Source organism: Marmota flaviventris, chromosome 9 (assembly GCF_047511675.1).
Source record: "Marmota flaviventris isolate mMarFla1 chromosome 9, mMarFla1.hap1, whole genome shotgun sequence".
Lineage (NCBI taxonomy): Eukaryota > Metazoa > Chordata > Mammalia > Rodentia > Sciuridae > Marmota > Marmota flaviventris.
The window spans coordinates 126,646,611-126,658,091 of NC_092506.1; the positions used below are offsets into that span (position 1 = coordinate 126,646,611).

At 37.3% G+C, this 11,481-nt stretch overlaps 1 protein-coding gene and 1 pseudogene across 1 annotated transcript in view; both read right to left on the reverse strand.

The window, feature by feature from the left end:
- LOC139707019 (zinc finger protein 845-like) overlaps nucleotides 1-3,671 on the reverse strand; it is a gene marked incomplete at its 3' end in the record, with an annotated part of 54,766 nt that extends 51,095 nt beyond the window's left edge. The window contains 1 exon segment of the mRNA XM_071617006.1: nucleotides 3,656-3,671. Coding sequence (XP_071473107.1) covers nucleotides 3,656-3,671 — 16 coding nt within the window.
- A 4,693-nt stretch (nucleotides 3,672-8,364) lies between these two features.
- On the reverse strand, nucleotides 8,365-11,203 carry LOC139707148 (serine/threonine-protein kinase PLK4-like; annotated as a pseudogene).
- Nucleotides 11,204-11,481: the final 278 nt, after the last annotated feature.

Genomic DNA, 11,481 nt, shown 5'->3' on the forward strand with positions numbered 1-11,481 from the left:
TAGCTGAGCTATATCCCCAGTCCCATATTTTGGGAGACAAAACCAGGGATTGAAGTCATGGGCACTCTACCACTGAGCCACATACCTACCCTTATTTTTTATTTTTACTTAGAGAAAGGTTTTCACTGAGTTGCTTAGCTTCTCACCATTGCTGAGACTGACTTCAAATTCAGGATCCTCCTCTCTCAGACTCTGAAGCAGCTGAGATTACAGGCATGCACCACCATGCATGGCCAACTTCCATCTCAAAAACTAAAGTACACAGCAAATTAGGTCACAGGCTGTCAACAAATAGGTACACTTTGTAAAAAACTATTTTTAGTTGTTGATAGACCTTTATTTTGTTTACTTATATGTAATTCTGAGAATTAAAAGAAGTGCCAGACAAGTTAGCTACCACTGAGCTCCAGCCCCAGCCCCCTGGTACATATTTTTTTTTTCATGGTGGATACTAGAGATTGAAATTAGGAACACTGAACTACTGAGACTCAGTCTCAGGGTTATTTTTTACTTCATTAAGAGATGAGGTTTCACTGAGTCATTTAGCACCTCACTTTTGCTAAGGCTGTTTTGAAATTTGATGCTTTTGCCTCAGCCTCTCCAGCAACTGGGATTACAGGCCTGCACCAACACAGCCAGCCTTTGGTATATTTTCAATACCTATTATAAATAGATTTTAACCAGTAGCCTTAAATCTTTTCTAATATATGTTTGGATTGAATCCATAACCCAGAAATCAGTGAAACAGGGAATCTAGTTTTATCTCCAAAACTGTTTCATCTATTAGAGTGTCTGAGTTAAGATTACCCATTGAAGAATTTACTGTATATTGTGGTTTCATCTTGACCTCCCATATGTACCTCGTTCTGAATTTTAGAACAGTCTGAAACAAGGTGCCCACAGATACCAAATATCTTGGAGTACTTTAAAAACACCAGTATCTGAGTCTTGCCTTCTAGAGACCAGTTTTAATTTTAAGTGTGTAGTTTCTAAAGGCATTAGTTGAATAATCTGCAGCTGGAAGGCATTTTCTGATAATACCTTTTATCTAAAAGACACTTGTTTCCTTTTATTGGATACTGTGAATTAAGATACAATAAAAATAGAAGTGTAGCAATATCTTCAGCAAAAGGATTTCAATTGCTTTACATATATACCCATATTTTTTAAAAATTTATTTTGAATTTAAATTACATGATAGTTCAATCTATCTCTTTCTCTCTTTTATTTTATTTATTTACTTATTTGTGGTACTGAGGATTGAACCCAGGGATTAATCATGGGCATTTTACCAATGTGCTACATACCCAGTCTCCACCACTTTTATTTATTTATTTATTATTGAGACAGGGTTTACTGATATGCTTAGGACTTTGCCAAGTTTTTGAGTCTGGTCTCTAACTTGAGATCCTCTTGTCTCACCCTTCTAAGGCACAGAGAGTACAGGCATGTACAACCTTGTGGTAGTACCCCAAATAATTACTAGTGGATTATGTAGCATATTTATTTTGGGCTTTTAAAGAACCTTAACACTTTTGTCAAAAATATATTTATTAAATTTATGCTGTTGCCAACATTTTTTACATGTTTTTGTACCCTGAATCCTTATGTTTATTTATTTATTTTTTAATTTTTGGTTTGGTGCTGAGTACTGAACCTGGGGGTGCTTTCCATTGAGCCACATTCACTGTCTTTTTTATGTTATATTTTGAGACAGGCTCTCACTAAGTTTCTTGGAGTCTTGCTAAGTGAATGAGGCTGTCTTCAAACTACCAATTCTTCTGCCTCATTTTCCTGAACTTCTAGGATTCCAGGCATGTTTCATCACTCATGACAATTTTACATTATTATAATAGCCATTACAACAGCACTGTACAGGCTGCAGGAAATTCATTTGATTTATGAATTAAATCCCTGAGGCAAATTTATGTGAAGTAGCCAGTGTAAAAGTGTTGTGTAAAGATTCCTTGGGAATAAACAGGGATTTTTTTTTCTAACCTCTTTTGTGAATGACTGTTGGAAACCATAGTCCATAAAAGTTCTAGAAAAAAGAATGCAAATTTATTTGTTTGCAGTTTACAGATATTTGCACATGCCCAGTCACCTTTGCATCTAAAACTTTAAACTTCAGAACATAGTAACTAGAACAAAATTTTTTTAAAGTTGAAACAGTGCACAAACAAATTTCTTTTAGGAGCAATTGGTAGTTGTGGAGTTATTACTGTGGTCAGCAGAATTGGGCCAGGGCTCTGGAAGGTCTCGCTCAGGGTATTGGTGATTTACTTTATTCTACACTATTACACCCACAATACAATACTCCCAGCAATAGTAGTTGAGAAAATATGCTGATAATGTCTTGAGCTAAACTGGCACTTTTGATATTTGCCTACTTCTCTGCACTGATCCCAGCTGAGTAATTAACATGGAACCAGAATGTGAATAGGGTATTTCCTGGGCTTATTGTTTTGGGGTCAGCTGCTCCATTAGGGTGGGGGGGGTCTGAAACCAGGCTGGTGCAAGTATTTTTGTATATGTTCCTTTGCTCTGGCTGAGGTCTATCATTTTAAATGACAAAAGATTTAGAGTAATGTGCTTGGACTTATTTTTCATACACTTCACAGTTTACATCAAGAAGAAATGCCGCAGTCTGGCTGGGCACAAATAACCGAGCCACAACAAAGCCTTGTAGGTTCAAACAGCAACTACTTTATTTCAACTCTCACCGGCACTGCACGCGTACTTTTTCGCCAACGCCACTCACATAGCCCTTCCAGCAACCCCCCACACTGGAAATCCCCCTTCTGGCACTTCCCCAACCAATGGGAACTCTCTGGGAATCCTCAGGAGAACTCCAAAGTAGAGCAAGAACTTCAAATTAGCAGGCGCCCAAGGCAGCAAGAGCCACCCCATTGCCCGACAGTAAAGGTCAAATATTCAATGCAATTAATCTAGCATCACAGCAATTAGATATAGCTTAACTCAAATCATCATCTCAATGGTTCCCTGGCTTAACCTTTCAAACATTCCTTGTCACCTTTCAAACATTCTCTCTGGCAAATGCCAGACATCATTCTGACTGGCTGTGGCTCTCAACAAAGAAACAACAGCTAGAATTTATCTCAATACCCCTTTACATACAAAATATAGGTTGTCATTGAATATATTGGAAGTTTAATCAAGGTTTATTCATTAGAGAACAGGCTGATCTAGAGAGAATGTAAAGTACCACACAGTCCTATGTTTTCAAAACAAAAAGAAATGTGAGATATATAGGCATTCAGAAGAATTTTTTTAATTTTTTCTTTGTTTATTTTATTTCATTTTTTAAATAGAAAGCAAATAGAGGAAAAAGGAGACCAAGGTGGGAAATATAATTACTGACAGGACTATGAAACATTAAAAAATAGAATCTAGATTTCAGAAAAGAAAGATTTGACATATTGTATTTGGAGATGTGGATGGCATGAGTGTCCATGATAAGAATGTTGTAAGCTTCTGAAAGAAAATTGATATGGTGAAAGAAGCTTATGTAACTCAGATCCTCACTTAAGCCACTTTCTGCCCCCCAAATAAGCCATGCTAGGTAAACCACTGCTTGACTCTACTGCTGAATACTGAATAAAGAAAGATTGCCAACAAAAGGTTTGCTTCATACCTTCCACCTTTGTCATGTTTGTGTCATTTATGCAATTGTTAATCAATCCAAAATTATACAAACAGTAATGACATTTCAGCCCCTTTGAAATTTGTCAGTGAATTCCTGACCATTTTGATGGAGGCTCACAGCAGGCCTAGCAGGTGCCCTGGAGAAGACTTGGACCTGAATGGCAGCATTAGAACCTTATTTTCTTTTTTTTTTCTGGCTGTGTCTTTTGTTTATTAAATACTTGATACATTGACATTTAGAAATTTCTATTTGCCTGATTTCAGATGGTCATATATCACATAAAAGAAAATTAGAAACAATTATAACTTTTCCCAAGTCAGAGGAAATTCAATATCTAGTACATTGTGCATTTTTACTACGTGCCATTAAAAAATATATTTCTAAGTTCCAATTGCCTTTCTAACTCTACCACTGGTAATGATGATGGACTGTGATTGTCTAGCAGCAATCCAGATTTTAATCCAATTCAGCCACTTGGCCTTATACTTTTAAGTTGTACAACAAAAATGCAGGTGATCTAAACTGCTAGAAGGGGTATTCTTTTTTTTTTTTAATTTTTTATTGTTGGCTGTTCAAAACATTACATAGTTTTTGATATATCATATTTCACACTTTGATTCAAGTGGGTTATGAGCTACCATTTTTACCCCATATACAGATTGCAGAATCACATCAGTTACACATCCATTGATTTACATATTGCCATACTAGTGTCTGTTGTGTTCTGCTGCCTTTCCTATCCTCTACTATTCCCCCTCCCCTCCCCTCCCCTCTTCTCTCTCTGCCCCCTCTACTGACATTCATTTGTCCCCCTTGTATTATTTTTCCCATTCCCCTCACTTCCTCTTGTATGTACTTTTGTATAACTCTGAGGGTCTCCTTCCATTTCCATGCAATTTCCCTTCTCTCTCCCTTTCCCTCCCACCTCTCATCCCTGTTTAATGTTAATCTTCTTCTCATGCTCTTCGACCCTACTCTGTTCTTAGTTACTCTCCTTATATCAAAGAAGACATTTGGCATTTGTTTTTTAGGGATTGGCTAGCTTCACTTAGCATAATATGCTCTAATGCCATCCATTTCCCTGTAAATTCTATGATTTTGTCATTTTTTAATGCAGAGTAATACTCCATTGTGTGTAAATGCAACATTTTTTTTATCCATTCATCTATTGAAGGGCATCTAGGTTGGTTCCACAGTCTTGCTATTGTGAATTGTGCTGCTATGAACATCGATGTAGCAGTGTCCCTGTAGCATGCTCTTTTTAGGTCTTTAGGGAATAGACCAAGAAGGGGAATAGCTGGGTCAAATGGTGGCTCCATTCCCAGCTTTCCAAGAAATCTCCATACTGCTTTCCAAATTGGCTGCACCAATCTGCAGTCCCACCAGCAATGTACAAGTGTACCCTTTTCCCCACATCCTCGCCAGCACTTGTTGTTGTTTGACTTCATAATGGCTGCCAATCTTACTGGAGTGAGATGGTATCTTAGGGTGGTTTTGATTTGCATTTCTCTGACTGCTAGAGATGGTGAGCATTTTTTCATGTACTTGTTGATTGATTGTATATCCTCCTCTGAGAAGTGTCTGTTCAGGTCCTTGGCCCATTTGTTGATTGGGTTGTTTGTTCTCTTATTGTCTAATTTTTTGAGTTATTTGTATACTCTGGATATTAGGGCTCTATCTGAAGTGTGAGGAGTAAAGATTTGTTCCCAGGATATAGGCTCTCTATTTACCTCTCTTATTGTTTCTTTTGCTGAGAAAAAACTTTTTAGTTTGAGTAAGTCCCATTTGTTGATTCTAGTTATTAAATTTTGTGCTATGGGTGTCCTATTGAGGAATTTGGAGCCCGACCCCACAGTATGTAGAACATAGCCAACTTTTTCTTCTATCAGACGGCGTGTCTCTGATTTGATATCAAGCTCCTTGATCCATTTTGAATTAACTTTTGTGCATGGCGAGAGAAAGGGATTCAGTTTCATTTTGTTGCATATGGATTTCTAGTTTTCCCAGCACCATTTGTTGAAGATGCTATCCTTCCTCCATTGCATGCTTTTAGCCCCTTTATCAAATATAAGGTAGTTGTAGTTTTGTGGATTGGTTTCTGTGTCCTCTATTCTGTACCATTGGTCCACCTGCCTGTTTTGGTACCAGTACCATGCTGTTTTTGTTACTATTGCTCTGTAGTATAGTTTGAAGTCTGGTATCGCTATACCGCCTGATTCACACTTCCTGCTTAACATTGTTTTTGCTATTCTGGGTAGTTTATTTTTCCATATGAATTTCATGATTGCTTTCTCTATTTCTACAAGAAATGCCATTGGGATTTTGATTGGCATTGCATTAAACCTATAGAGAACTTTTGGTAATATCGCCATTTTGATGATGTTAGTTCTGCCTATCCATGAACAGGGTATATTTTTCCATCTTCTAAGATCTTCTTCTATTTCTCTCTTTAGGGTTCTGTAGTTTTCATTGTATAAGTCTTTCACCTCTTTTGTTAGGTTGATTCCCAAGTATTTTATTTTTTTTGAAGATATTGTGAATGGAGGGGTTGTACTCATTTCCATTTCAGAGGATTTGTCGCTGATATACAGGAATGCCTTTGATTTATGCGTGTTGATTTTATATCCTGCCACTTTGCTGAATTCATTTATTAGCTCTAATAGTTTCTTTGTAGACCCTTTTGGGTCTGCTAGGTATAGAATCATGTCATCTGCAAATAGTGATAATTTAAGTTCTTCTTTTCCTATTTTGATGCCTTTAATTTCTTTCGTCTGTCTAATTGCTCTGGCCAGTGTTTCAAGAACTATGTTGAACAGAAGTGGTGAGAGAGGACATCCCTGTCTTGTTCCAGATTTTAGAGGGAATGCCTTCAATTTTTCTCCATTCAGAATGATGCTGGCCTGAGGCTTAGCATAGATTGCTTTTACAATATTGAGGTATGTTCCTGTTATCCCTAATTTTTCTAGAGTTTTGAACATAAAGGGATGCTGTACTTTGTCGAATGCTTTTTCCGCATCTATCGAGATGATCATATGGTTCTTATCTTTAAGTCTATTGATGTGGTGAATAACATTTATTGATTTCCGTATATTAAACCAGCCTTGCATCCCAGGGATGAATCCTACTTGATCATGGTGCACAATTTTTTTGATATGTTTTTGTATCCGATTCGCCAGAATTTTATTGAGGATTTTTGCATCTAGGTTCATTAGAGATATTGGTCTGTAGTTTTCTTTCTTTGAAGTGTCTTTGTCTGCTTTAGGTATCAGGGTGATGTTGGCCTCGTAGAATGAATTTGGAAGTTCTCCCTCTTTTTCTATTTCCTGAAGTAGCTTGAAAAGTATTGGTATTAGTTCCTCTTTAAAGGTTTTGTAAAACTCTGCTGTATACCCATCCGGTCCTGGGCTTTTCTTTGTTGGTAGTCTTTTGATAGTTTCTTCTATTTCCTCCATTGATATTGGTCTGTTTAGGTTGTCTATATCCTCCTGACTCAATCTGGGCAGATCATATGACTTAAGAAATTTATCGATGCCTTCACTATCTTCTAATTTATTGGAGTATAAGGATTCAAAATAATTTTTGATTATCTTCTGTATATCTGAAGTGTCTGTTGTGATATTGCCTTTTTCATCCTGTATGCTAGTAATTTGAGTTCTCTCTCTTCTTCTCTTCACTAGCATGGCTAAGGGTCTGTCAATTTTGTTTATTTTTTCAAAGAACCAACTTTTAGTTTTGTCAATTTTTTCAATTGTTTCTTTTGTTTCGATTTCATTAATTTCAGCTCTGATTTTAATTATTTCTTGCCTTCTACTTCTTTTGCCGTTGTTTTGCTCTTCTTTTTCTAGGATTTTGAGATGAAGTATGAGATCATTTATTTGTTGGTTTTTTCTTTTTTTAAGGAATAAACTCCAAGCAATGAATTTTCCTCTTAGAACTGCTTCCAATGTGTCCCATAGATTCCGATATGTTGTGTCTGTGTTTTCATTAATCTCTAAGAATTTTTTAATTTCCTCCTTGATGTCTTCTATAACCCATTGATCATTCAGTAACCTATTGCTCATTCTCCAAGTGATGTATTCTTTTTCCTTCCTTCTTTTATTGTTGATTTTCAGTTCCATTCCATTATGATCAGATAGGATGCATGGTATTATCTCTACTCCTTTATATTGTCTAAGAGTTTCCCTGTGACATAATATATGATCTATTTTTGAGAAGGATCCATGTGCTGCTGAGAAAAAAGTGTAACTGCTTGATGTTGGGTCTACAAAAATAAATATAAAACAACTATACATGTTTACATATGTTACTTATAACAAATACATATTATTTACATGTTCAAAAATTCGAACTACAGCATATTTTGTCCATGATTCTCAACATGTCTGGGAAGTAGAGAAACAATAAAAGCATAAATACACCACACACCATTTATATTTTTGCTTTTAAAAAAACATTCAATACAAATATACTCAGTAAGCTTGAGGGTATGTTTTCAGAGCAAAGTTAGGCATCCTATTGTACTCTGCGACCAATTATTTGTCGACTCAAATTTCATTCAGTTTTCTCTTAGTACACATCCTTTTCTGTACAGATTAAAATTCTCTTTAATAGGCTTTCTGAAGAAGTTATATTAAATAAAAAGTCACTTTACTTGAAAGCCAACCAAAAAGTTATTTATTAAATTTAGGTATCTTTTCAATCAATGAAAACCAGGAGTTGCATTAGAAAACATCAACAGGATGGAAGAAAGACACTGTAATTTCTGTTTGATGTATTCCGGTAATTTTTCATTGTCTCCATACCCATTTTTTTTCTTCTTAAAATAGGATAATTAGCCAGACATGGTGGCACAGGCCTGTAATCCCAGTGACTGGAGAGGATAAGGCAGGAGGATCATGAGTTCAAAGCCAGCCTCAGCAACTTAGCAAGGGCCTAAGCAACTCAGTGAGACCCTGTTTCTAGTTGTTTGACCATTTGGTGATGTGTAACTGATAGAAGATACTCCTGCCTGGACAACCAGCTGGGACCCATCATTAAACTGAACCCACACAGCTTCACTAGTTAACTGTGTAGCCCAACCAACATTTTTCACAAAAACAGACTTCAAAAGTTGTGCTGATGTAGGAAGACAATCTTTTAGATTATTCGAAGAGACGTTTGTTCCTGAAGCTGTAGTGGTATGGCCAAGTCTTCAGCTGTAACTATAGAAGGATTAAGTATGGGTGCCTGGGTTGGAGTAGTAGCACTATTCATGATCAATCTACCCAAAGATGGTGCATCTCTTATTGCGTAGTTTGGATCCACACAAGGAGGTGTTGACAGGGCCTTAGGTGAACTAGTATTACCAGGTTTTCTTCTCACAATTATTGGGAAAAAGGGAGCACTCCCACTCTTCTTTTACTCTCCTGAAATTACAGATTCCAGTGCTAAACAAATACGATGAGCCTCATTAGCATGGTCCATGTATATTTTTATTTCCTCTTTTAATTTATGAATTTGATTTTCATCCTTTAAAGTGTAAGATTTCCCAGTCTTTTCAATTACTTGAATTAAATCTTCTGTTTTGTGTATTTTTGCTCCATCATAAAACCAAACCTCAAAATCAGCATCAGGAGAATTCTCCATCAAAATACATTTAGCGTATCTTGTAAAATAAGTGATTTGGGGAGATTTAGATCTTACAAGCTGTACAAATCTGGAAGCATATTGATATTTTCGCCAGTATTTTTCTGGTAAATTGTCAAAGTTGTACCTACTGATGGTATCAGTAGGTAAGGGCAGTTTATCAGCAAGAGGAAAGCCTCTTCCATCATTTGGATAATATATAGTGATCATATTCCCATCACTAGATATTTGAAGTACTTCTTTCACATATTCTTGAGATGCATATTCCTTTAGAAGCTCCACACACACCTCCTCTGAATCAAGTATGCTCACCACAGCCTTTTTAGTTTTCTGTCTGATTGGTTTTAACCTGTGAGCAATCAAAGGAGACGTAATGCTTCGCAATGTGTGTTTCTGATATCCCACTGTTGACTCCATACCCCTAGTCTTGATTTGTTCTGAAAGAGGATCATTCATTTGCAGATTTCCAAACCACTGTTGTACAATTTCAGTTTGAGGTGTCTGGTCTGAAAATGGAAAAGGACTTTTTCCTGGACAAAGATGATTTGAAAGTGCTTGGTTGTTATCAGGTCTTTCAAAAGATCCAGAACTACGAGATGTCTTTTCTTTAAAGAAATGAAAAATATTGACATTGCTATTTGTGGGTGGATATCGGTCTTCATTTTCTTCTATTCCTGATCTTTTGGACTTTGAAAGTGTTTCTGCTGAGTGACATCGTTCCATTGTATATGTTTTTGCTCGAGATTGACTATTAGAAGTGCCAGATCTATCAGAGGAATGGGCTCTACGGAGGTATCAAGAATGAGGCCTTTCTTCTGCATCTTGAATTACTCTTCCTCTTCCACTGTTACTGGTTTCATGTGCTTGATTTCCCCACTGAGTACAAAAACTGCTTCCATCTCCTGAAGAAAAGTCACTTGAATTTTTATGCTTTGGAAATACAGTCATTTTATTTGGAAGTGGCTGGCCAATCAAGAGTCATCTTCTGTCAAGGAAACTACCACTTACACTGGTACTGGAAGAAGCCGTAACTGCAGTAGAAATTGTGGCATGTCCACTATCAATTGAGTCTTCTACAGTTCCTAAATCTTTACTTTTTGTTGAAGAATTTCAGGACATAAAAGGATGGTCCAATATTGAAGACAGACTTAAACGATCTGCTGGATTTCTACGAAGTAGCTGGTGAATAAGATCCTTGGCCTCTCTTGACAAAAACGTTGGCATTTCATAATCTGCCAATACAACTTTATTTAATGTGTTCTTGACTGTGTCAGTGTCAAAAGGTGGTCTCCCAATTAGTAATGTATAAAACATGCAGCCCAAGGACCAAACATCAGATTCAAGTCCATGGGCACTTCGAGTTGCAATTTCTGGTGAAATGTAATTAGGAGTTCCACATAATGTATAGTGCTTTTCATGTGGCATTGTCAATTGAGTTGCCAGCCCAAAATCGGCAATCTTGATATTCATATTACGAGTAAGTAAGAGGTTAGAAAGTGTGAGGTCCCGGTGTAACATGCCATGAGAATGAAGATACAACATTCCTGTGATGATCTGGTGCATGAAGTGTCGAGCTTCATTTTCTGAGAAAGGTTTCATTCTATTCTTTAGGTATCTGTTCATTTCACCATTATGACACATTTCTAATACCAGGTACACATAATTGTTATCTTCAAAATAGTTATATAGCTCCAAGATAGAGGGATGTTTCAATTGACAATGTATTTTCACCTCATTTTGGACTCGCTGTACCATCCCAGCTTTGTACATGGCTTTTTTATCTATCATTTTGATTGCAACTTCCAAACCAGTGTGAATGGACTCAGCTCTGTAGACACCAGCAAATGATCCCTTACCGAGCAGATTTCCGACTTTAAAATCCTCGATCTTCTCGCCGATGCAAGTCGCCATATTCTCAGGCCAGGGCCGGCGCTCCCGGGGTCAGGTCCCTTTTCACAGTCCCTTCGAGGTGGAGCTCCAGGCAGCCAGCCGGTCGTGGTGCCCATCAGGCTCTACCTTCTAGGCCGCCGCTCCGGGCGATGACGCTAAAGCCACCGAAGGAATTCCTCGACACCATCCGAGGCTTGGGCGGTGCCTCTGCACTCCCATTTTGAAATACTCCTGCTGGTGGCTGTTCAAGCGAGACTGGTGGTAGAACCTTATTTTCCTCCTTCTGAAATTAATCAATA